The sequence below is a fragment of the Nyctereutes procyonoides genome, unplaced genomic scaffold (genome assembly GCF_905146905.1).
Source record: "Nyctereutes procyonoides isolate TBG_1078 unplaced genomic scaffold, NYPRO_anot_genome, whole genome shotgun sequence".
Lineage (NCBI taxonomy): Eukaryota > Metazoa > Chordata > Mammalia > Carnivora > Canidae > Nyctereutes > Nyctereutes procyonoides.
Genome location: NW_026575043.1, coordinates 55,006,585 through 55,034,356, shown reverse-complemented (window position 1 = coordinate 55,034,356; position 27,772 = coordinate 55,006,585). Strand labels below are relative to the sequence as shown.

Below are 27,772 nucleotides of genomic sequence, written 5' to 3'. Positions count from 1 at the left end.
CAACACAATTTTTCTCACAGGTTGCAAAAAACATTGCATTTGTACCAAGAAGACAAAGTGGTTTTGTGTAAAGGCCTTAGCATCATGCAGGAAAGATAGGCCTTATATAATCCATGACTGTATTTGAGAAGCAAGTCCTATTACTTGACTGATAATATAGCAGGATACAAAATTAACATAAAGACAGCAATAGGCTTCATAAACTTAAACTTACTTCATAAGCTACTACTCAGATAATGCTGTGGAAAACACCCTGGTTTACAGTAACAACATAAAAAGAAAATATCTTTTAAAACCGAAAAAACACAAAATCTTTTAAGACAAACTTTTAAAAAACCACTAAGGATACAGTAATAGCTTTAAAGAAGCAGAAAAGCCTAATTATTCTTCCATAGGATGACAAATAAGAAGATAGCAATTTTTCCTTAATTTATAAATTTAATGTGATCCCAATAAAAATGCCAATCGGCAAACTGAATGTTAAAAACCATGAGTTCATACTGACAGAACAAAACCTGTCATCTGTCAACCTTTAGAGGTTAGTAGGAAATCAACTCATTATTTTGAGAACTTTCTTGAAATCATGGCATCTTAATTGCACAAACTATACCTCACAGTAACCAGTTTGACAAGGTAAAGTTTTTCTTTATAGAAATATCCCACCTAATAATTGAAGAAAGGATGACAGAAGGAGAATGTCACCATTTTGTAACCCTTAATGAAATGATGGATCTAGGTCTAGACAATGATGGTCAATGGCTGCTAAAACAGAGAAGAGCTAGTAGGAAATATTATCCTGGATAAAGCTATCCTACCATCATAAAAAAGAGAGATGATATTATGTGACTCCTAATGATAGTACACACTTCACTAAAACATATTAGATTAAGTTTAAAAAAACTACAACTTGATCTTATGAAGCCTCCCTAGATACCTATTATCAGTTTATAAGGATTAAAGAGAACAGAGGGTCACTTTAAACAACACCACAGAGATGCAATCTCTGAAATTCAAATTGTAGGAAAGAACACAGGACAAAGAAGCTGGATTTAAGTAAAATGTAAAGAGGGGGAAAAAAAACTAAAGGGAAAACTTTAAGAGAGACATCATTAAGAGAGTACATCAATCAAATAAAAAGTGGATTTTGGATGATGGCTAGGCATCATCTGAGCTTTCAGTGAGTTGTAATCACTGATTTCATATATATAGTAACATAAAAGTTTGAAATAATTAAATGTGAGAGACAAATGCTGAGCAAATGCTGTTGGAAAAATGGTGCCAAAAGACTTGCTTGAAACTGGACTGCCACAAACTTGTGCTTTGTAAAAAAAAAGGGGGGGGGCAGTATCTGCAGAGTATAATAAAAGGAAGTATGCCTGTACCTAACACTCTAAAATAATGCTTCACCCTAAGAACAGGAGCAATGTAAGGATCACATCACTTAGAAGACTTAGCGCAATGAAGAAAAAGATATAGTGATTGGATTATGATGATGTACACAGAAAACTCTTAGTCTAAAAGAAGCTACTAGAAACAGTATGTTTAGGAAAGTGGAAAGACACAAGTCAGTGTTTAAAAAATCAAGTGTATCTGTACACTTGGTAAATAGTGTTAAACAATTTTAAAATACTGAAAGAACAGCATAAAAATATGAAATACTGATAAATTTAAGAAAATATATGCAAAACTTATACAATGAAAAAACTAGGAAACACTGGTAAAACTGAAGATTTAAGATATACTATGTTTCTGAACTGAAAAATTCAATATTATTCAAGGGGTTACAATTCCTCCCTAAACTGATCTTCAGATACAATATATAATCCCAAGCTGATTCTAAAATTCATTTGATAATATAAGGGCACCTGGCTGGCTCAGCTGGAGCAGCACGCAACTCTTGATCTTGGGGTTGTGAGTTTGAGCCCCATGTTGGGTGTAGAGATTACTTAAAAAAATAAAATCTTCAAAAATAAGTAAAATAGGGCAGCCCTGGTGGCTTGGCGGTTTAGCGCTGCCTTCAGCCCAGGGTGTCCTCCTGGAGACCCGGGATCAAGTCCCACGTCGGGCTCCCTGCATGGAGCCTACTTCTCCCTCTGCCTGTGTCTCTGCCCCCCTCTCTCTCTCTCTCTCTCTCTCTCTCTCTCTCTCTCTGTCCCTCTTGAATAAATAAATAAATAAATAAATACAATCTTTTAAAAAAATCAGTAAAATAAAATTTATTATAAATAACAGCATTTAATAAAGTACTAGCACAAGGATACAGACACAGATCAATACAACAAAACAGTCCAGGAACAGACCACATATGTATGGTCAACTGAATTCTGGCTTAATTAAGATGCCAAGATAATTTAATAGATAAAACAGAGGCTGGTGCTGAGAAAACTATGTGTGTGTGTGCATACATATGTGGGAAAAAATGAACCTCAACATTAACCTCATGCCCTACACAAAAATTAATTTCAGATCATAAAAGATAAACCTTATACTAAACTTTAAGAAGTAAACATAAAAATATTCACAATCTAAAGCAGGCAAAGAAATGAGTGACAAGAGAAGAATCTGATTAAATAGGACTTCATCAAATTTACCACCACCAGCTCTTCAAATAAAAACCTGATTAAGAGCAAGCCAAAGACTGGGAGAAAAATATTCATAATACCTACTTCAGACAAAAAGACTTATATCCAAAATAGATTAAAATAACTGTTACAATTAATAGTAGAAAAAGACACCTAATGTAAACAAAGGGAAAAGATTTGAACACTTTACAAAAGAAAACTGATGGCTAATTAATGCATGAATAAATGCCCATGATCAATAATCATCAGGGTAATGTACACATAAGGCATAACAACACACCCAACAGACTGGCCAAAATTAAAAAGACAAGTAATACTAAGTGTTGACAAGGATGCAGAGTATTTATAACTCTCAAACGTAGTTGATCAGTTGGAATGTAAAATGATACAATCACTTTGGAAAACAATTTGTCAGTTTCTTACTAATTTAAAACTGCACTTACCATACAACTCAAAAACCCCCACTCTAGGTGTTTACCCAAGAGAAATGAAAACAAACATGTGTACACAAATGCTCTTATATCATATATATTCATTAATAGTCAAAAACTGGAAATAACCAAAATACTCATCAAACCTGTAACACGTAAACTTAATTATAGTTTAATCATAAAAATGGAATGCTACTGAGCAATAAAAAAGAAACTGATACAGGTGACACCATGAAATATTCTCAAATTATTATGCTGCTTTAAGCCAGACACACACACAAAAAACATATATGATTCCTTTATAAAAAATTCTAGAAAAGTCAAATGTCAAATCTAATATATAATAAGAAAAAGCAGATCAATGGTTGCCTGAAGCCAGGGGTAGGTGACTAGAGTTTGACAAAGAAGAGGCACAAAGCACAATCTACATCTTGGTTAATGAGGCAATAACAAGAGTAAATACACTTGTTAAAACTTACCAAAACGTACACTTACAAGGAATACATTTTACTGTATGCAAATTATAGAAAATAACTAATTTTAAAATTTCTGGATGCCATTTGGAATAAGATTAACTAGATTCATCACACAATGTGTGCAAGATAATTTCCAAATGGATCAGAGATTAAATAATGTTAAAGAAAAAGGAACTATACACATTCTGAAAGGAAAACCATATGAATTTCTTTACTACACAAGTGGGAAAAATATTAAAAACAATAAAAACAAAAATAAATTGAACTTCCATCAATATTAAAAACTCTGTGCTGCAAAGGACATTGTGAAGCAAGTAAAAAGATACCTTTGCAGATGGAAGAAAGTATTTGTAAATCCTATATCTGATGAAGGATTTATATACGGAATATATAAAGAACTCCTACAATTCAATTATTAAAAGACAAATAATCAAGTTAAAAATATGTCAAGGGTGTCTGGCTGCCTTACGTCAGGTGTCCAACTCTTGATTTCGGCTCAGGTTATGATCTCAGGCTGTGAGACAGAGTCCCATGTTGAGGTTCTGGGCTTGGTGGGGAGTCTGGTTGAGATTCTCTCTTTAACCCTCTCCCTTTCCCCTTTAACCCTCTCTCTTCCCCCCCCTCCCCCACCTTGCATGCATGCATGCCATGCATGCTCTTTAAACTACATAAATAAATTAGGTCACATATTTGAATAGACATTTCTCTGAAGACATGCAAATAGTTGATAAGCACACAGAGAGATGCTCAATACCATCAGTTTTTAAGGAAATACAAATCAAAACCATAATGAGATACTAATTTATTAAACAGTGAGACAGATATAACCAAAAAGACAATAGCAAATACTGACAAGAATGTGGAGAAATTGGGACCCCTGTACACTACTGGTAGAAATATAAAATGGTATAGCTACTTGAAAAACAGCGTGGCAATTTCGATATAGTAATTTCACTCCAAGAGAAATGAAAATGCAAGTCCACACAAAAACTTGTACACAAATGTTCACAGCATGTTTCATTAACAATCAAAAAGGGGGAACAACTCAATGAGGCATCAACTAATAAATGGATAAATGTGGTATGCCCATATAATGGAGTATTATGCATCCACAAAAAGGAAAGAAGTACTGATAAATGCTCCAATATGGATGAATCTTGAAAACATTATACTATGTGAAAGAAGCAAGTTGCAAAGACTACATACAGCATGATTTCACTTATAAAATAGCCAGAAAAGGTAAATCTATAGAGATAGACAGCAGATTAGTATGCCTAAGGTGTAAAGAGTGTATATGCATGGGAAAGGGCAAGATTTTTTTCTTTTTCTTTTCCCTTTTTTTTCCCCCAAAGATTTTATTTATTCATGAGAGACACAGAGAGACAGAGATACAGGCAGAGGGAGAAGTAGGCTCCATGCAGGGAACCCGATGTGGGACTCGATCCCAGGTCGCCAGGATCATGCCCTGGACTGAAGGTGGCGCTAAACCGCTGAGCCACCCAGGCTGCCCCGTTTTCCCTTTCCTTTTCTGTTGAGAGAGAGTATACACACAAGTGTGTGCACACAAAGGCAGGGAGGAGCAGAGAGAGAAAATCTTAAGCAGACTCCAAGCCTAGCACTGAGGCTGATGCAAGGCTCAATCCCACAATGCTGGGATCATGACCTAAGCCAGTATGTAAAGTCTGACACATAACCAAATGAACCACCCAGGTGCCACAAAGATATACAGGATTTCTTATTAGAGTGATAAAAATATTGTGGGTTTTAAGATTTTATTTATTCATTCATGAGAGACAGAGAGAGAGAGGCAGAGACACAGGCAGAGGGAGAAGCAGGCTCCCTGTGGGGAGCCTGATACGGAACTCGATCCCAGGACTCCAGGATCACGCCCCGAGCTGAAGGCAGATGCTCAACCACTGAACCATCCAGTCGTTTGAACCCCCCAACCTTTTTTAAAGAAGTAAACTTCATATCCAATATGGGGCTCAAACTCACAATCTAAATATCAAGAGTTGCATGCTCTACCAAATGAGTCAGCCAGATGTCCCAAAAATATTTTAAAATGGACCATGGTAATGACTGGACAACTCTGATACATTAAAAACCACTGAACTGTACATGTCAGTGGGATGAATTTTATGGCATGTGAATTATTATCTCAAAAACGCTATTTTTAAAATATATTGTATATTTGTAAAAAAATGAATATTCACAAAAATGATTATAAGGATAAACAGAAAATTATTATTACTTTTTAAAGATTTTATTTATTTATTCATGAGAGACACACACAGAGAGAGAGAGAGAGAGAGAGAGAGAGAGAGAGAGAGAGAGAGAGAGACAGGGAGGGAAGGAGGGAGGGAGGCAGAGACACAGGGAGAGGGAGAAGCAGGCTCCATGCAGGGAGCCCGACGTGGGACTTGATCCCGGGTCTCCAGGATCAGGCCCTGAGCTGAAAGCAGCACTAAACCGCTGAGCTGCCCCAGAAAATTATTTTTTAAATAATTTATTTATTCATAAGAGACAGAGGGAGAGGCAGAGACATAGGCAGAGGGAGAAGCAGGTTCCCCGCAGAGAGCCTAATGCAGGACTCAATCCCAAGACCTTAGGAGCACAACCTGAGTCAAAGGCAGACAGATGCTCAACCAGTGAGCCACCCAGGTACACCCAGTAAATAATTTAAAATGATCATCTGCTGATGATAAAAGGGATGATCCACTGACTAGGATGGAAGTGATGAGGTAACGTACAAGTGGAAGAGACTGGGTTGGAAGTAAGACTTCTCTGAATGGCCCCTTTATGTAATTTCCACGTTGAAATTTTATAAATATTTTGCAGTTAAAAATACAATTAACACAATAAAAAAGCTACCCATAACAAATGAAAACAAATCCAATCAGACTAGTCTACCTATGTATCAAATCACCAACCTAACCTAGTAACTACAGAAGACAGTATTTTGGAATTAACAAGGATATCAACAACTTCTCACTCTGAAAACTGGCACTTAAAGAATTCTAAGTGAAACAGATACTAAGGAAAACTAGTACTGCAAAGAAATACTAAATTTTATTCTGTAGTATAACAATTAGACAAACATTTAAAAAATACTTTATATACATTATAGGAAAATGTAAATAAGCCCACCTCTAAGTTTGGTCCCTATGATCCTGTCTCCTGGTATCTACATGGTTGTATAGTCCCCTCCCACTGTACCAGGTTTGTTTTGTGTGATCTATAGCACACTGTAGAAGCTATATCGCTTCCAAGGTTATATTGTAAAACATACTGCAGTATGGAGTAAGCCAATTAGATGGAGAAGCCAGATGCCATGTTATGACCAGCACTATCCTGTCAATAGCTCTGAATCTGGAGGCAGATCCTCCAGCCCCATTTAACCACCCTTCAGATACTACAGTTCTAACCAACATCCTGGCTGCAACTTCATAAGAGACTGAGGCAGAACCACCCAGTTAAGCCACTCCTGAATTTCTGACCCCCAGAAACTGTGAAATAATTTGCATTTGTTGTTTTAGGCAGCGAAGCTCTGTGGTAATTTGTTAAAAGATAATACAGGGACGTCTGGGTAGCTTAGTCAGTTATGCATCAGACTCCTGGTTTCAGCTCAGGTCATGAACTCTGGGTAGTGAGACTGAGCCCTAGTTGGGCTCTGCATTGAGCAGGAAGTCGGCTTGAGATTCTCTCCCTCTGCACCTCTTTTTCTCTCTCTCTAATAAATAAATAAAATATTTTTAAAGGATAAATAGTAACTGTATTATTTATCCAAGTTACTATTTTTACAAGGTTTTCAATGGAAAAGAAGAAGAGATGCAAGCAAAAAGTCACTGTAAAAATCTTGTAATGTTAACTTGAATTGGATATATCAGTATGAATTTCCTAATTTTGTGCCCTAAAGAGGCCAAGATCCAGTAACTTAACAGTACATTTAATGACCTGAAAATGGTTTGTAAATACTATTTCCCCCAAAAGAATCAGGGTTCCTTGAAGTAATGTGGATCTAGGTCTGAGTTTAGAAAAACATTAGCCTGAGACATCTTATTTACAGTAGAAACTAAGGAAGCTATCAAAGACAAATGAGTAGGGGGTGCCTGGGTGGTTCAGTTTGTTAAGCATCTGATTTCGGCTCGGGTCATGACCCCAGGGTCCTGGGATTGAACCCAACGTCAGGCTCCCAGCTCAGTGAGGAGTCTGCTTCTTCCTCTCCTTCTGCCCCTCCTGTGTGCTCTAATAAATGAATAAAATCTTAAAAAAAAAAAAAAGAAAAGAAAAAACACAAGCGAGTAGTAAAAGGACACAGGAACCAACTTGAAAGGATTGGGAGTGATAAAAGATGGGACAATAGGAGCAGCAAAGAGAGTAACTGACTAAAACACAATGAATATATAATCGCATATGAAAATCCATACATTCAGAATACTTAAAAAAGAAGGGGATGAGAATCACATCATTCAAAACAAATTCATTAGAACACTACTGAAAAGTGTCAAAGACATCAACTCTTCACTGAAAACTGATACTTAAGGCAATTTTAAGCCCTTAAATTTAAGCATTTATCCTAACCTTCCTGTACCAGTTATTTCAAGATAACTATATATGGCCCTAGTTGAAAAGAACAGTCCCTTACAGGATTATTCTAGCTAATAAACAGAAAAATGCTAGGAATTCAGAAATCACAGTTTTTGAACTCCTAATTGCAATGATTTTCAAAGTATGATCGCAGACCATCAGCTTTACTAAGGAACTGGTTTTATAAATTGCACTAGAAACTTAAATTCTCAGGCATATATACCTAAAACCTACTGAATTGGAAACTCTCAGGCTAGACGGGGCAATCTGTGTTTTTTAACAAAACGGCCAAGTGATTTTGATACACACTAAAATTTGAGAACCAGAGCCCTAACAAATTATATGGAAGAGTGACAGAAAACTTTACATCGGGGATGGAGGGGGGTTAGGGGGGGAATTGAGCTATCACCACCTGAGCTCTTAATTTTACCAATACTCAAAGTAGGACCAGATATTGTACACCTCCTGAATGATCCAATATAAAGCACTCACAATCATGTATTAAATATTTTTACATTTCTCCCCCCCTCCCAAATTAAACCTGAATGTAATCAATGATATCACAAGAAGTAAAGAAACAATCTAGAATATGGGACATTCCTACCTAACTGGTTTCTGTCACAAAGTAATAAATAACAGAGGAAAAAGCAGCAGGGGAATTATAAAGATATGTAATTAAATGTAATAATGTACTGATATTACTTTGATATATATTCCAAAAAAAAAAAACTGTAAAAAATATATTCTTTTTTTAAAAAACAGATTTTATTTATTTATTTGAGAATACGAGAGAGCACAACAAGCGAGGGAGGAGCAGAGGGAGAGGAAGAAGCAAGAACCCCTATTCCCCCCAAGCAGCGAGCCAGACATTGGATTTGATCTTAGGACCCCAGATCATGAGCTGGGCGAAGGCAGGGACACCCAAATGAATAAGCCACCTAGGTGCCTCTATAAAAATATATTCGTGACTCAATCAAGGTAATGTGCTTATGGTGATTATTAGATAAAAAGGGATTACTATTTTATAAAGTGTGATAATAGACCTCTGGCTATCTAAGAAAAATGTCCATACTCAAAGAGATACACACTAAGTATGCAGAAATAAAATGGCATGATGTCTGGGATTTACTTTAAATACTTCAGCAAAGGAACAAAGCACTCCTCAAGTAAATATGGCAAAATCTTGATAATCACCAAATCTGAATTATGGACAAAGCAATTATCTCATCATTTTGCACCTTCTTAGCACAGCACATGTTTAGAGCTGCTGTTCTCTGCAATGTGCCTGCTCTACCTTCCAAGAAATGGCTCTATAACATTAGATTAAGGGTTCCTCAGAGAGTGTAACTTCTATCTATGGAAATGACAGTGCTGCCTGAAAAAGTGCCTCTCACATCAGAGTCATGTGTTTGCTTTCACTGCAGTTATCTTTTTTTAACATAGCATAACATTGCACTGTTTTAACCATTCATTAAAGTATCAAACCAGGTAGTAATATAGAAACACCTTAATAATTAACCTCATTCAAAATGGCACTAAAAAAAACTTTTTTCCACCTGAACTTTTTTAGGCCCAAAGAAGATTAATCCTAAAGTTGATAAAATTAAAAAAAATTTTTTAAGATTATTTATTCATGATAGACAGAAAGAGAGAGAGAGAAAGAGGCAGAAACACAGGAAGAGGGAGAAGCAGGCTCCATGCAGGGAGTCCGACGTGGGACTCGATCCTGGGACTCCAGGATCAAGCCCTGGGCCAAAGGCAGGTGCCAAACCGCTGAGCCACCCAGGGATCCCCCCAAAAATTTAAATTATTGAAGCTACGGTTCTTTCAGCAGGCTCCATATTCAAAGGCAAGAGAATACCATACTTGTTAAAAAAAAATTAAGAATTTTAATTATTAACATCCACAAAATGACAAATATTGAGGAAAGTTTAATGATTTAAGAAGCGAAAGTTTTAGGTATTATTGGGCATTGAGAAGCATCTATTTATTTATTTGTTTGTGTTTATTTATTTATTTATATCTTTTTAGTATAAATCATTCTACTTTCTATAGTTTCCCAATAAAATGATAGCAATTAATAGCTCTCTACCTAGATGGTGAAAAAGGACACCCTTTGGCATTTGCCCACATTAAAAGATTTCCCTTTAAGATCAGTATGTGTTTTTTTTCCATGAAGGCTGTTTAATCACACAAATCTAGAATACTAAATTACACAACATTCTCACTTTATTTAAAGACTAATTTATTTATTTGAGGGTAGGGAGGGGCAACGGGAGAGGGAAAGAGAATCCTAAGCAGACTCTGCATGAAGTCTGATGCAGGGATTGATCTCATGACCCTGAGATCACGGCCCCACCCAGAGTCGGGCACTTAACTGACTGGGCACCCCACAACATTTTCATTTTAAAGATGAAGAAACATCTCTCTACTATAAAGATTTTGATGGTGTCTGAAGTGAGCTACTCCTCAGCTCAAAAAGAAATTCTTGATTGAGGAGGGGGGATTGTATGTTAGTATAAAATAAAAAGATCAACAACCTGGTAAATTAATTTAGCAAACACTTTTTTTCAAATTTAACAATGAAAACTTCAACAATCATTCTTTTTGAAGAGGATCTTGAACAATCACAACTGATGAGCGTATCCTTTCCCCAGGTTTTCTTCTTATAAAAACATCTAAGGGGCACCTGGGTAGCATACTCGGTTGAGTGTCCAACTCTTAGTTTTGGCTCAGGTCAGGATCTCAGGATTGTGAGATGGGAGTCCTGTGTTGGGCTCTGCCCTCAGTACAGAATCTGCTTGAGTTTCTCTTTCCTTCTGCCCCTCCCTTCTCTTTTTCTCTCAAATAAATGAATAAATCTTAAAAAAAAAAAAAAAGCACATCCGAATACCTTATGTAATGCTGGGTATCACAAGTCAATGCACAGGCCCATCAAAAGTCAAAAGTGAACTATAAATACTTATTCATTACAAATTAGTTACTTAATTTATGCAGCATGCAAACTACAAGCAAACACAGGCAGGATTATTCTCACCTTTACCTGCTCTATATGTCTTGGCTTGATTCACTGGCATGGGCGTCATAGGTATAGGGTACAAAGGCTTGAGAGAATTAAAAAAAAAAATGAAGATTAGGCTTTTCAGATAATAAGAATGTACTTTACTATTTTCTTTTAGTGGTACATTATTAGAGAGCTAGCTCTGAGGTTTCCTGATTCTCTAGGAGTCATTAGAAAATAAAATCACACCCACATCTAAAAAGACAAACCCTACACTGCAGTAAATCTAAACCATATTTCTTTCTCACCAGAAAACATTCTCAGATTTAAGTTTTTATACTAACAACATACCATGCTATTGCATGCCTTCTTCTTTTAAATATTTTTGTTTCGCCATTACTGCCTCAAGTCACTACCGATAGAGTGCTTGGTGACAAATACAAATAACGAAGGAGAGTAAATGAACATCATATTCTAGGACTTACTTGCACGCCTGGGCTCACTGGGACTGGATACATCATATTTGGTGCAAAACAAACAGGCTGAGTATAAACTGGAGCTGGCTGCTGATGGCCCACCATAGATGGGCTAGGTTGTGCTTGAGGACGAGGTGAAGTTGGGGTGGTAGAAGGCTTTGGCTACAAAAATAAAAATCTACTATCTTAAGGTGAAAAGCTAACTATTATTGCCATCTGTAAACTGATCTTCCCCATTTTTCTAAGTTCTACTCCCTTTTAGTGAAAAACAAAAACAAAAAAACTTTTAGAAAATAAATTTTCATGTTTCAAATAAAAGGAAAAACAGAAAGTTAAACTTGCCAATTAATTTATTACATTATATTGCCAACTTATCAATAATACTTTAAAAATAGGGATGCCTGGATGGCTCAGCAGTTGAGCGTTTGCCTTTGGCTCAGGGTGTGCTCCTGGTGTCCCAGGTTTGAGTCCCACATCAGGATTCATGCATGGAGCCTGCTTCTCCCTCTGCCCTTGTCTCTGCCTCTCTCTCTCTCTCTCTCTCTCTCTCTCTCTCTCTCTCTCTCTGTCTCTCATGAATAAATAAATAAAAATCTTAAAAAAATACTTCAAAAATAGTTGTGATTTTTAAGGAATTGGAGAGTGTTATTAAAAATTAATAAACAAATATCTTCTAACAAATCCAGTAGAAAAAAAATTATCTAAAACCGGAGGTTCTAGCTAGCCAGGCAGTCAAAAAAGATGCAAAGATTTACCCCAGATCACATCTAATCGACAAAATAAAACAAGAATCTTTTCAATGACTCAAAACTATTCATGAATTGACCATGTAAGAAAAAAGAACTTAAACCACAAGTTGTTTCAGCATCCTATAAGTGAATTTAGAAACAGGTATGGAGAAAATACTACTACCAATAATAAATTTATTTTTTGAGAGACTATGATTACTTCAAAGAGAGAAACAAACTTACCTGAGAAAAGGAACGAGGGTTGAACTCCTTTGCATTAGGATTCAAAGTTGACTTTCTCACTTGCCTAAACCAGGGGAAAATTAAGAAGGGCCAGTAAAATCTGCATGGAACTTATGTTTGTCTCGACAAGTCTTCTATACCTTTTTAAATTGCTAAACATACATTAAACAAGTCTTACTAAATCACTAATCCTATTCAATAAAACATGTATTTCCGATTCCTTAATCTGAGCCTCCTTAATCTGATAAAGACAGGCCAAAAAAGAGGCAATTTTTTAAAATGGGAGCACCTGGGGTGGCTCAGCTGATTAAGCAACTGACTCTTGATTTTGGTTGAGGTCATGGTCTTGGGGTTCTGGAAATAAGCTCTACCCTGGGGGCTCTGCACTCATTGCAGAGTCTGCTTGAGGATTCCCCCCGCCCTCCCTCCCCCAACCATGCACACTTGTGCAGGTACCATTTCTCTAAAATAAAGAAATATATCTTCAAGTGTTCTCTCAAAGACAACAAATCAACTTAAAATGAGAAAACAAAATATCCCTAGAGCAATCCCTAATATACCAATTCTCTAGAATGCAGTTTTTTTTCCCTTTTTTCAGAGATTTTATTTTTACGTAATCTCTACACACAATATAGGGTCAAATCCACAACCCTGAGATCAAGAGTCTCATGCTCTGCCAACTAAGCCAGTCAGGCACCCCCTAGCATGCAGTATTTTCTAATGTGACCAAGTGTTCTTTCTACGTGACACAACTTGGGAAGAATCATTACTCTGATACAAATTTTTGCCTCAAGTTAAGAAAAAGCACTCTTTGACAGATCAACAAGCTGCATTCCAAAAGTCAGCTGTAAATGGACTGCATGGAACCCAGAACAGATAAATTAAGGGTGGCTAGGTTCTGAGGCTAGCCCACGAAGATCCACTCAATTGAAATATATTGAATATGGAGAATTACATATATCTTAACAAGTCTAACCATTAACTAAATCATTGTTTCTGATGGAAAACATCTTGAATTCCAAGCAAGGGCAGCAGATACTTCTTTTTCTTCTTGGCCGCAGCAGTTCTTGGTTCTAACAGCAGGGCTAGGAGGTGGGTTACTGACTAGCATCCAGGGGATATACTTCCCAAAAGCCAGAATTTTTCAACTCCCTGTACATTTACAGAAAAAAAACTTTCTTAATTTAGTCTAGTTTTTGGCCATGAGGAACAAAAATGGGGAAGGAAAAGGAGTATGGAGTGCAAAAACCTAATTTACTTAAGATGTCATTTGTTTAGATCAGTTGTTTTAACTTGAGGGCTACTTATAAAGCAGTCCAAAAGTCCAGATAGATTCCTGAGCTGGAGGGCCCTGTACACTTTAAGAAGAAGAAAATAACAGGATGTGCTCAGTTCAAAGTTTACTCACTCAGCTGCATCTTTCTTCTCTTCTTTATCATCTTTCTCTTGTTTACATCCAGGACTGGAAGTCTGAACCCCTTGGGATGTGACCTCAGGTCCCCTCTTGTGCTCCGTATTACTGAGGATTGAAGGGGAAATGCTGGGACTGTTCGGTTTGCTGCTGCCACTGGTGCAATTGCTGCTACTATTTTCAATGAAAGAATCCTTAGCATTTGGTTCAATTTTGTCTTTGAGCAAATCTCTTGATTTTTCTCCTTCTCTATTTTTGTTTAGCAGTTGATCCATAGATTCAGAAGTAGAACTTGGCTGTAACTAAATAAAGGAAATAATTATACTTAGTATTTTTAAAAACTCTATAATCAATATCCTCCATGAGTACAGGCAAACTAGTATTATTTGTAAGCATGATATATATCAAATAAGGCTTTCTACATATTTTAGTAAGAGTAATGTACATATTATAAAGCAATAATAACATACATAGAACACAACCATAGTCATCTAAGCACTCAAACGTCCTAATCTCAAAAGTTAAATATTTATTACCTATATGTGTCAGAAATTGTACCTGCTGGTATGGAAATTATGGAATAATTCCTATCCTCACAAAGCTTACCATCTGGGTAAGATCAGATACATAACAAAATTTAGTAAATGTTATGGGATCCTAACGGAAAAGCAGTTTATAGAAAAAGGTGGTTTCTCAATGGAAGTGTCATCTCATCTAAGGTATAAAAGACTGGGTTGGTGGGGGGGTAGTTTGGAAAACAGAATTGTCTAAGCTAAAGAAACAACATGTTTAAAAACCCAAGAGAAAGGGAAAAGATGGCCCCACTGTGAAACAGAAAAACACTAGTGGACTAAGACCTGGACCTGGACTGAAGAACTAGTGAGCTGGCAAGTCAGAAGTATGGGGATTCAGAGGGACACTGAACTAGACAGGTTGGACAATTAGACCTTCTACCCTGCAAAGAAGGAGTGTAAAACACAAGTACCATGCAGAAGGGTAGAAGGCAAAGATGTTAGGAAAGTAAGTGCTGGGGTTTTTAGGTTTGCAGGCCAGAAGCAATCAATGCTACTACTGTCTGAAGATGATTTAAGATGCCCTATTCCAAAGAAAGAAAAGAGTAACAGCTGAAGGAAATGATAAGAAAAAAAAGGAAAAGGAAAAAGAAAAGGAGAAGCAGCCAAAGTGGCAATGAGAGAATACAGCACAGCTCTAGGCAGCAAGAAGGGACTGCAAGGGCTGGACAGAAATGATCTCTCCAGGCTCAGGACAGGCAAACCTATGTCAAAGTGTCACTACTGAGGCCCCTGGCATCTGGGCAAGAGGCATTATGCATCAAGGGAGCATCTCAAGCTTCAGTGCATCACCAATATAGTTACAGAATCCACAAGAAGCTCATGGCAAAAGGTGACTGATCATTTATTTGGACCCAGAGGCAACTTAAGTTACCCTCTAGGCATTTAATGTTGAAGCTGGCATTTGTTCACATCAAACAATGTTCCTTTAGCAGAAACTATCTACGTAACAGATGAACTGTATACTAAGATTTGAGTATTTACAAGAATCTTTGCGGTGAGGCAAAAATGGGACTTTTAAAAATATATTATTCATAAAATGGAAAACATAACTAAAGTACTCACTATGGGTTGCACATTGTTCTAAATGATTTATAAACTCATTCATTTAGGTGCTAAAACAGATCTTTGTGATACAGACACCACTTTACAAATGGATAAACTATGGCACAATTCATGCTTTTCAGCATTCTGCTATATTTCCTATCTGCAGTATACTAAGTAAACCTAAGTAAAACTAAGGTTTTTTTTTTTTTTTTTCAAAAATTGAGCCATTTCTCTTGAAAAATAATTGATGTATAAATTTATTTGTTTCGGGTGTACACCACAATCATTTAATATATGTATATATTGTAAGATAATGTCTAGTTAACAGCCATAACTGCAGTTGCCAATTTTTTCTTACGTTGAGAACACATAAGTGAGATTAATGCAATTCTTTGTCTTAGTCGTATTCCACTTAGCATAATGCCCTCAAGGTCCATCAATGTCGCAAATAACAGGATCTATTTCCTTTTTATGCTTCAATATTCCCATATATGTGTGTGTGTACGTACCCATGTGCACATGTGTATTTATACAGATACATATGCACATGTGTACATGTGGTGTGTATATATACATATACAATTTTGTTTATTCATTTACCCATCAACAGACACCTGTTTCCATGTCTTGGCTACTACAAATAATGCTGCAATGACATAGAGGCATAGTTATCTTTTTGAGCTACTATTTTCATTTCCTTTGTATAAATACCCAGAAATGGAACTCCTAGATAGTATGGTAGTTCTATTTTTAATTTTTTAACTTTTGAGGAACCTCTATACGGTTTTCCTTAGCAGCTGTACCACTTCATGTTTCTACCAAAAGTGTCTATCTTGGCCAGTGTTATTTTCTTATTATTTTGGTAACAGCCATTCTAAAGGTGGTATTTCATTGTGGTTTTGATTTGCATTTCCCTGGTGATTAGTGAGCTACCTGTTGGCCAGCTGTTATGTCTTCTTTGGAAAAGTGTTTGTTTACATCCTCTGCCATTTTTTGATGTTTCTTTCTTCGACTTCTTCTTCTTCTTTTTTTTTTTTTTTGTTACAGATTTGTAGGAGTTCTTAATGTATGTTGGATATTTACTCCTTATCAGTTATGTGATTTGCAAATATTTTCTCCAGGCAGTATGTTCCTTTTCATTTTGTTGGTTTCCTTTGCTGTGCATTATTTTTGCTCATTACTTTTACTTGTGATGTCAAATAAAAATATCAATGCCAATCATTGCCAATATGAAGGAACTTACTGCTTCTATTTCCCTGTAGGAGTTTTCAAAGTCTTTAATCCATTTTGAGTTAATTATTGTGTGTAGTATAAGGTGGTCCAGTTTCATTCTTTTCTATTTATTTTAAAATTTAGAGAGAGAGCACACAAATGAGAGCAAGAGGAGGGGCAGAAGGGAGAGAGAATATCCCAAGCAGACTCTGTACTGAGTATAGAGCCAGTGCAGAGGGCTCAATCTCATGACCCTGAGATCATGACCGGAGCTAGAATCAAGAGTCAGATTCTTAACTGAGCCACTTAGGTGACCCAGTTTCATACTTTTAAATGTGACTGTCCAGTTTTCCCAACACCATTTAAAGAGGTAACTGTCCCTTCTCCATTCTTTTCTTTTTTTTTTTTTTTTGAAGATTTTGAGAGAGAGACACACAGAGAGAGAGAGAGCATACACGCATACATGCACAAATGGGAGGAGGGGCAGAGAGAGAAGCAGACTCCCTGATTAGCATGGGGCCCGACATGAGGCTTGATCCTAGGATCCTGAAATCACAACCTGAGTCGAAATCAGTAGTTGGATGCTTCACCAACTGAGCCACCCAGGTGCCCCTCCCTTTCTCATTCTATATTCCTGGCTCCTCTGTCATAAATTAATTGACCATACATGTATGGATTTATTTCTGGACTGTTTTGTATAATTGACCTATGTGTTTGTTCTCATGCGAAGAACATCCTTTTATTTATTACTGCAGCTTTATATATAGTTTCAAATCAGGGAGCATGATATGCCTCCAGCTTTTCTCTTCTTTCTCAAGATTGCTTTGGCTATTTAAAATCTGTAGTAACACATAATTTCTAGGATTGTTGGTTCTATTTCTATGAAAAATGTCATTGCAATTTTGATAGGGACTGCATTAATCTGTAAGTTGCTTTGGGTAGTATGGACATTTAAAGGGAAAACCGAAATTCTTATGTGACTTACAGAACAAGAAAATGTTGATCGCCAGTACAGAGTATGTACATAGGAATTAATATTTTGAATACATACTATGTGTCATGTAATACATACTATGTGTCATGTACTATATTAAATGCCTTACAATAATATCTCATTTAATTCTCATAAGATCACTATGAACAAACATTAACAAAGTAAAAAGACAACCTACATAATGGTAGAAAAAATTTGCAAGCCATGTATTCCATGAAAGACTTGTACACAGAATACATACAGAAGTCTTATAATAAGACAACTAACTCAGTTTTTAAATGGGCAAAGGACCTGAACAGACATTTCTCTAAAAAAAGATTTACAAATGGCTAATGAACACATAAAAAGATGCCCAACATCATTAGCCATCAGAGAAATGCAAATCAAAATTACAGTGAGATACCACAAGGATGACTATAATAACAAAAACAGTAACAAGTTTTGGTGGAGAAGCAGAAATCCTCCTATGCTGCTGGTGGAAACATATAATACTGCAGATGCTTTGGCAAACAGCCTGGAGTTTTTCTCAAAAGGTTAAAGACAGTGTTACCATAGGACCCAGAAGTTCCACTCTTATGTATATATACCCAAGAGAAATGCACTCAGGTGACCAACTTTTGGGTTTCAACTCAGGTCTTGATCTCAGGGTTGTGTAATCAAGCCCCATGTCAGGCTCTCTGCTGACTGGGGAGTTTGTGAGATTCTCTCTCCCTCTCTCTCTGCCCCACCCCTTGCTCGCACACACTCTCAATTTTTTTTTGTTAAGATTTTATTTACTTATTTGAGAGAGAGAGCGCGCAAAGCAGGGGAAGTGGCAGAGGAAGAAGCATGGCAGGGAGCCTGATGCGAGGCTTGATCCCAGGACCCTGGGATCATGAAGATGCTTAACCGACTGAGCCATCCAGGTGCCCCCTAAAATAAACAAAATGAATCTCAAAAAACAAACAAAAAAAACAATGAAGTACTTAATGCTTAACCGACTGAGCCATACAGGTACCCTTAAAATAAATAATTAAAAAATAATAATAATGAAAGCATTATGTTAAGTGAAAGAAGCCAGACACAAAAGGCCTCATATTACATGCTTCCATTCATATGAAATGTCCAGAACAGGCAACCATATAGAGAAAGAAAGTAGACTGTTTAGAACCTAGGTAAAGGGGATTTGGGGGGGGGGGGTGCGGGGGGACAGGGAGGGAGGGTGTGTGTTTGAAAGCAAAAGATCAATGTGACTCCTAAGGGGTATGGAGTTTCTTTTGGAGGTGAAGAAAATGTTCTAAAGTTGACTGTGGTAATGACTGTATAATTCTGTGAATAAACTAATAGCTACTGAATTGTACACACTTTTATGGCTAAATTATATGACATGTAAATTATATCTCAATAAGACTGCTATAAGAAATATACTAACTCATGTTTCAAAGTAAAAAGTTTTCTTTCCTTCATAACATAATAAATTCAATGTAAGGGACTGAATGCTTGACTGTAAAAAACAATGCTGAGAAAATAAAAAGAAATGGGCAATACCTATATCATGAGCTCATTTACATCAAATGGAAGATCATGCAAAATATCACCTAATCCTTAAGAAGGTATTCAGATGCAGTGTAAAGAACTGCAAACTCTTCCCTCTGCCAGGGGATGCATCTGAGAAGGCCAAATACACAGGAGGCCTTTAATTGTGTTGGGGTGCATGACGTATTAAACTGAGTATCTGGGCATTCAGAAATAATTCTTTCATGTCCATGGATTAACTATGGCTTAAAAAATTAAAATTTAAATTCACAACCACTAACAGCATTAAGTCAAATAGATAAGTTGTGATAAAGTATGATGTGTAATATTTTTAATGGTGCCAATAAATATGAAGCTATCAGCAAAAAAAATTATTAAAAGTTTTAGAAAGCTAACACAGGCTACGAAAAGGCTGCCTTTTGCATTTGATTCATCTCTTAAGTCAGCCATTTTCTCAAAGACTGATAATCAGATCTTTTCCTAAGAAATTAAGTTTCAGGAAGACTTCTTGAATTAGTCCCAAGATATGACTTGATATGCAAGGTGTATTATAATAAACATTGTGCGAAAGAATGCAATGGTCACCCAAGAGAGATTAGAGTAAGTTCAGCAAAACTTAAGACAGAAATGATATTAGAGACCAATTTCTACCACAGTACATTCGTGCACAAAGTGCAAATCTGCAACTACCTTAGAACATTGGGGTCCAGTACATCTTCCATTGGCCCCATCAGATAATGCCTTGGCTTTGCTGTACTCTTCAATGAATAAAGCAATCAAATGAGCACCGAATAATAACTTATGTTATGATTGGCTTCAAAAGTCAAAAATTCTCTTTCATTTGATATCTGTATAGTTCTCAAAGCTCATGATTTTAGTTACCTACTGAAAGTACAGACAGGGGCACCTAGGTGGCTCAGTCCATTAAGCAAATGACTCTTGATTTGGCTCCGGTCATGATCTCAGGGTCATGAGACTGAGTCTTGCATCAGGCTCTGTGCTCAGCCTGTAGTCTACTCAAGAGTCTTCTCTCCCTCTCCTTTTATCCCTCTCCCCCCTCCCATGTTCTCTCCCTAAAAATAAGGTTAAAAAGCACAGGTAAAGAACTTCAAGAGTGGTTAGCTTTATATGGACATGGTTCTATGTTTCTGGATGTGTGTATAATGCGTTTTTGTAAATGAAGGATTTTTAAATTCTGAAAATTCATGTTTAATATTCATTTTTAAAATTCTAATTCATTAAACAATAGCAACTTACCCTAAAATCATTCTTAAACTTCTTTAAGTCATCAATCTGTTTTCTATGTTCAGAAACAATTGGTGATATACCTGCAAAATTATGAACTGTTAAATATAAACTTATTGTAAATCTTTAACTTAAAATTCTTTTAGGATGAGATATTAGAAATGAAAATAAGCTTTTATTCAATATATTAATTACAGTTTTTGACATCCGTCAAATTGTGCATTTAAATATGCACAATCCTAAGAAAAAGTGTTGACCAAAAACAATCTGTACTGGGCATGAGTTTAGACATCTCCTTCCTATTTCCACAATTATACTGAAAGACTTTTTAAAGCTCTAACCTTTATTTTCAGTCTTTGAGAAGCTAGGTGATGTCTCATTGGGCTTCATATTTTCTTTATTCCCTGCAGGAGAGTTCTGCCTCTGATCTTGAAGCCTGGAATCTTTAGCTAAAAAAAAAAAAAAAATATATATATATATATATATATTTTAAGTAAAATGGGAAAATATTCAACAATTTTTATTTCTTAGTTTTTGGAAATAAACATTTACATTTAACCAGAAGCTTTTCTCTTTTGCAGACATATGAAACACCAGTAACTTTATACTGATATTTACTATTAGAATGTTAACTCTCCTAACAACAGACATTCAAGAGTAACATATATAAAATTAGTAGGATATAAAAAACTAACTTCATTTACAAAATTTTAAATGTATACTCATTTATATATACCTATAAATAACCATAGCATTTTTCATATAATTAACGTTAAACTCTAACACTCAAGTTCACAAATGATATGGAGCTGGAAGCCCTTTCTTACATACCCTCAATCGATGGGGTAACAGCTCTGTTGGATGCCGGACTGGCAGGCGTAGGAGATGCAGCTGGAACAGGCATAGCAACAGCTTCAGCTGGAATAATACCAGCTTGAGGAGAAGCAAGAACAGGCCCACCAGGATTATTTCCAATACTGTTCTGTCTGGGAGACCTGGGTCTGTGAGTTTTAGGGGATAATCTTGGAACTAGAAAAAAGAAAAAAGTTATCCATTACATTCTCAGCTCAAATGTCACTTCCTCAAAGAGGCTTCTTTGAAAAATCTAGGTGAAATAGTCCTAAATCAACCACTATCCCAATTATTCTTTATCCTATCAACCTGTTTTCTTTTAAAGTCTTAGGGATTATGGTGGTGATTGAAAACACAAATACCTGAAGAACGGCAGCAATTACTAACACCTAAGTACAACTGTAGTTTTTCCTTGTAACTAAATAGATTTAATTCTAAAAGGCAGTACTTTAAATGAAATTAGAAACTGGCTTTCTAAGACAAGGTAATAACCACTTTTTAAGATGAAGACAGCAACATTCTCCACTAAGAAGCGAGATGTTTCTTTAATAATGACGTGGGGTAGGGGGGGTCCCAAAGAAACAGGCTTCTTTGTTTCTTCTTCAAATAATAAACTCAAATACCTTTTGGCAGCTTGCAGCCAATCTTGTATGTTCTTTCTAGTGACCTCAAGAGCCACTTTACAATAACAAAGAAAACCGAGAACCAATTTAGCCAAAAGCAGAAGATAATTGACCAGGAATCATGTTCCACCTGACCTAAAGTAAATATCTAATAGGTTTCCTATTCCATTATAAATCAATTCAAAGGTTTAGAGAAAATGGTTCCGTTTGCTTCATTTTAGTGGTCCTTTACTTTTTTAAGTCACAGGATCATGGGGAAGGAAACCATCTGACATGTGTCATTTTTCTAATTAGTATAATAAACCTATAACACCATCCTGTGTGTATTTCCAATAAGTTTTTATTATTTCATTTCTATAATTATGTTGTTACCCTCACAATTCATTTCCAGATTCTTTGAGTAATGTCAGATGATGAATGGTACAATTGAAGAAAAAGAGATATTTTTTTTAAGATTTTGTTTGTTTATTCATGAGAGACAGAGAGAGAGAGAGAGACAGAGAGACAGAGACATAGGCAGAAGACGCAGGTTCCCTGCAGGGAGCCTGACGTGAAACTCGATCCCAGGACTCAAGGGTTACAACCTGGGCCGAAGGCAGGCGCTTAAATTGCTAAGCCACCCAGGCACCCCAAAAAAAGATTTTTAGAAATTATATTCTCTTGTTAATTGAATTATTTCCTTCTAATAACTATATCTAATTTCTAATTCGATTATACTAATAAAATATCTAATTTCTAGTATCTAATTTCCTTTGGTTTTCCTTCAAGATGGTATATATCAACTAAATTTAATAGAATTGGATATATTTTTTGCTTAAGCTTAAAAGATCTTTTTTTTTTTTTTAAGATTTTATTTATTTATTCATGAGAGACACAGAGAGAGAGGCAGAGACACAGGCAGAGAGAGAAGCAGGCTCCTCGCAGGGAGCCTGACATAGGACTCGATCCCAGGTCTCCAGGGTCATGCCCTGGGCTGAAGGCAGCGCTAAACCACTGAGCCACCCAAGCTGCCCCCCAAGATCTTTTTTTCTTTTAAAGATTCCATGTGTTGATTAAGACAGATTATGACTAAAAAACCAAAATCACTACAAAATCACTAACTTTCCACAGTTATCATGGAAGCAAAACATTAAGTAGCAGAAGCAGTTTTAGACTGAGCTTACAGTTAATCTTTTTACATATCCTTTATACTTTTATAGCTGCTGTCAACACACTCCTCAGTCTAATCAGATAAAACGGGCCCCTCGTGTATGTTTGATATTCCTTGTAAGAGAAATACAATCAGGAATTAGTGCCATATACAGATGCTACAGAAATAGAGAACTGTAAACCCAAAATAAATATTTGTGGAATGAATCCATGGACAAAATTGCTAAGACAAGAAATACAGTCTGTCCAAATGGTGTTATATACTGTATTTGTTTTATATTTGAGTGATACTTATAAAACTATGAAGTATGTTTATAATTTATGAATCTCATATGAATCTTATCATAAGACCATAAAGTAGAACAGGAAAAAATTACCCTAATCCATTGAGAAAACTGACATTCCAAACAAACACATGGTTTTCTCTAAAACACGGTGAATATGCGGTGCATGCCAGAATAAAAAAATATACGTTTCCCAATTCCTGGTTACTCCATTACTTTTAACATATATACTTATTATTTCTCAAACAGAGCTTGAGCTCAGCCCTTTTTACATGCAGCAGAGTTATAGAATGAACACTGTCATTATGCTCCAAGCCAAGTGTTACCTACCCCCGCTGACCACTGATGACCATGTGCCCCCTGCGGGACTAGTCCTTGCTGCTGGAGGAGCAGCTGCTTCACTTGGTGGGGTATGGGATACAAATTCTAGGCCACTGGAAATGGAACCCCTCCCAGCAGAAACTCTGTGATTTCGAGGGTGTCGCTGGGCCTTTGGGGACATCCTTGGAGGCCCTAAGAAAGGAATAATGAACATCACATAAATGCTACAATGTCCATCAGTACAACTTTTCTGCTAAGTACATATGCCCATTCACACATACATACGCACACTCTCTAGTTTCTCCTAGGTTATAAAAGAAAGAATATAAATAAAAAATCCAATTTGGGGCCATATTCTTTCAGAATTATTTTGTGGAATGCGACAATGTTTTACAAATAAATTTTATATTATTTCCCTTGTTTTTTAAAAAAAAGAGAGGGATGAAGATGGTGTTAAGAAATCAAACATATGTTTTAACACAAAGATTTTTTAGCAATTTGTTTCATCTATATCCATTACTTGTGGGCATATAAAAAGAAATGTAATCAATTGTTAATAGAAGTTATGGTTACATGATAGGATAAGCCTTATTTTACCATAGACTTTAAGCTTTCTCCCCTCAAATTTTCTATATTACTTCTAAAGTCAGAAAAAATTTTTAAACAAAATGACTATTCATCCCTATATACTTTTATACTGTTGAAACATAGTAATATATTTTACAAGCCATGCCTTAAAACAGTCTTCACCTGTTTCTCAGTCTCAGTCTTCACCTAAGCAGTTCTCTGACTGAACAGACTATAAACTGAAAATTCTATTGTTAAGGCATAAAAGATTAGAATAGATATTTGGAGAAGAAATTTGTACTCATAAATTGTGAAAAATTCTAGATCATTAATTGTCACCATGTTAGTGACTTCCATTTCTAGAGAAAGTTACTCTGCATTTGAACAAAACAATCAGGTGAAATCAGTAGACAAAACAGCTCTCAGTGGAAAAGCCAGGCAGTACTAACATTCAGCAAAACTCGTTCTTAATGTCAAAGCCAATGGTTCTCATTTTGACCTTCCAGTCAAACTCTTGAGCATGTCAAATAAACTTGTGCCCTCAGTAGGAATTTAATCATGGACACAATCTTAAAAAGAAATGTTAATGTTATATATTTTAGTTTTCAACTGAAGAAATGATTTATATAAAAAATGACTTAAGAATTGGGTATCTACACATCATATATATTTTTTTATATCCATTTAGAGAAAAAGACCAAGAAGTCTTATTGCTATAGCTCAATGAAATCAAACTCTAACTTGAAAAACAATTCTTTCTTTTTGGTAATATGTAAAATACAAATTACTCTTCTATATTAAACACAGAAAACCACTGTATTTAATAGTTCTATGTTTGAAGTTCACACTTTAAAAATGTGTGTCACCTGACTACATAACTGGAAAACATTTTAATTCAAATTAGTTAAAAAGACTGCATAATGTAGCAACTCTGAATGTGCAGAAGGTATACTTCTGTGTGAACAGTCCCTCCATAAGCAGCCTACAACTTGTTGTAGTGAAGATATTCATACTCACTAAGGAGTCCTATTTGTTCAAACAATGCACCACAACCAATACTAAAACAGATTTTAACTTTTCATTTAGTGGTTACCATTACCAGCACTTTCCAGCAAGGAAGTCACCTTGAAAATCAATGCAACATGCTGTTCAATGTTAGCCACTTTAATCAAGATCACATGATCTCCCTCTGCCTAGATGGCAACAATTTATTGAAAAGTAGCCAACATAGCTTTCTCCAGGGAAGCACTTTATGCCAGAAAACAGTCTTAGTCTCAACATAAGCTATATCAATTATGATTTTAATGAACAAATCAGATTAAAATGTTAACACAAATACCCTGAGATAGTATTAAAAGGACTTATCATTCAGGAAGTAGCTTTTTTAACATATGCACTGCATTTATATTAAAATGTGACCTTTCTATAATACCTTCATGTATTTGATATATATCAATGGTGGTATTACCATCAAACATTGCATGAGAATTAAAGGATTTTTTTTTGACAAGGACAAATGGTTTTTATTAACAATGTTTTATCTTAGATGATCAAGGACTTCTTTCAGATTAAGACTTTCACTAGAACATATTACAAAGGTAATTTTCTTAAATTCCTCCAATATAAAACCAATCTCTGTATTATAATCTAAGAGTAGACACACAAAGGCAGCTATATGGAATGTCCCTCTCAAAAAGAACCCCTAAATCACCATTACTGCCTATGGCCAACAAGTAGGTTCACTAGTACCTTGGCCAAGGAGCTGTAAAATGATAGATTCTGTAGTAAGTCCAAGACCAGGTGAACACAGTTCACTGTTTATCATTAACCACTGTTTATAGTGTATATTGAGAGGGACAAAAACATGAGGTAGACCTTCTGGGGCTGTAAAGGAGCATCATTATTACCAAAGATAAACTCCCATTCTTATAATCCAAGATAGTTCATAGCTTCACACAGCATTTATTCAATTTCTCTCTAGTGAACAAAAGGTTAATAGAAATAGTTTTAATAAACTAAAGTTAAAACACGGAAATTATAGGTTATTAAATAATGAAGAGGAAACTATTTTGTAATTATAAACTCACATAGGAGTTAAACAAAGACAAACAAAAACATGAACAAATTGTGGTATTGTACCTTCTGAAGACATGCGTTTAGGCATAGTAGAGACAGGAGCTGGAGAACCATGAGCAGAGGGGTGAGACGGGGGTCTGGATGGCCGCGAGGGGGGCCTGGAGGGCGGCCGTGTAGGGGTGGCTGCCCGAGGTGGAAGAGAGTTGGGACCTGACTGGTAGCGAGAAGGTGGGCGAGAGGAAGGAGATGGGCAAGGCGATGGCCAGGGAACACCTGACAGAACAAATGATATGAAGGAAAGTATAAAAACTAAAGAAAAAAATGAGGGAAAAAAGTAAACAGAAAAAAAAGTAAAATGACAAAAATGATTTCTTGTACATTTTAACCCTTTGAGGACAGTCATTTGAATTGTGATAAGTTTTAGCATAACTTAACTCACATGAATTCACATTTTACTTTAACCTCCTTAAAATTAAGTCTGTTTAAATGAACACACGTTCCCAAAGGGTTAATTAGGATCTACACATACTACTGAAGAAGACAGTTAAGACTTTGCCTATTAATCCTGCTTCTATAACTGTTTCTCAATAATCAATTATTAAAAGGAATATAACAAACTAGATAATTTCACACAATAAATCACAAAACTTAGAAATAAGACTACTTACTATATTAGTTTTAGCTTTTGAAACATGAAAATAAGCAACTAGTATATCCCATTAAAAATGCTGGGTTTTTTTATAATCATCTGTGATTTTCATATAGTTTATACTTGAAGGTAAAATTCATTTTGAAATCTCATTAAGCAAGTCCATTTAGTAGAAATAAAACATTACTTCTATTTTTTAGAGTCACAGGAGTGACAAAGGTTAATATTCATCACCTTTTCAAAAAACATTTTGATCTTATCAAATTAAAAAAGGGGGGGGGCCTGCTAAGCAATTTATGCAGTTGAACACTTATTTAAGTGACTGCGCTTAATAAGCAATGCAACTATAGAGCAGTCATCACCAAATAAATTGACAATAATGGATATGCAAAGATCAAGATACACTATGTGCAACATTACATAGCACTTACCTTATCTCAGGAAACAGTCCAGGTCTCCTCTCCATAGGGTTCCACACACTTGAGTATCATACATTTCCTAGCCCCCTTCAGGTTTTTTACTTGAAAATTCTGTTCATGAACAACTAAAATTCTTTACTCAGTGAGCAAAGAAATTTCATCCCCAATACTAAGTACAGAAAATACTCAAGAGTGTTTATTTGGAGAGGAATTCTGGAGAAAGACTCAACAGAAATAACTGAAATTGGAAACTTAGTGTTCTCTACTTTTCTAACTTTCTGAACCTAAAACGGCTTAAACTGAATGTTCACT

General features: G+C 35.9%; 1 protein-coding gene across 8 annotated transcripts in view; it reads right to left on the bottom strand.

Annotated features, from left to right (window-relative positions):
* ATXN2 (ataxin 2) overlaps nucleotides 1-27,772 on the bottom strand; it is a 115,698-nt gene that overhangs the window by 16,879 nt on the left and 71,047 nt on the right. For 5 of the 8 annotated variants that reach the window (XM_055323169.1, XM_055323162.1, XM_055323166.1 and 2 more), the window contains exons 10-18: nucleotides 26,456-26,665; nucleotides 23,759-23,941; nucleotides 21,352-21,549; nucleotides 20,862-20,969; nucleotides 20,533-20,603; nucleotides 13,933-14,237; nucleotides 12,525-12,588; nucleotides 11,563-11,715; nucleotides 11,114-11,180 (exon numbers count right to left, since the gene is read on the bottom strand). In XM_055323169.1, coding sequence (XP_055179144.1) covers nucleotides 11,114-11,180; nucleotides 11,563-11,715; nucleotides 12,525-12,588; nucleotides 13,933-14,237; nucleotides 20,533-20,603; nucleotides 20,862-20,969; nucleotides 21,352-21,549; nucleotides 23,759-23,941; nucleotides 26,456-26,665 — 1,359 coding nt within the window. The remainder of the gene's footprint in view (nucleotides 1-11,113; nucleotides 11,181-11,562; nucleotides 11,716-12,524; nucleotides 12,589-13,932; nucleotides 14,238-20,532; nucleotides 20,604-20,861; nucleotides 20,970-21,351; nucleotides 21,550-23,758; nucleotides 23,942-26,455; nucleotides 26,666-27,772) is intronic. The other 3 variants (XM_055323163.1, XM_055323165.1, XM_055323167.1) reach the window with 2 other exon arrangements.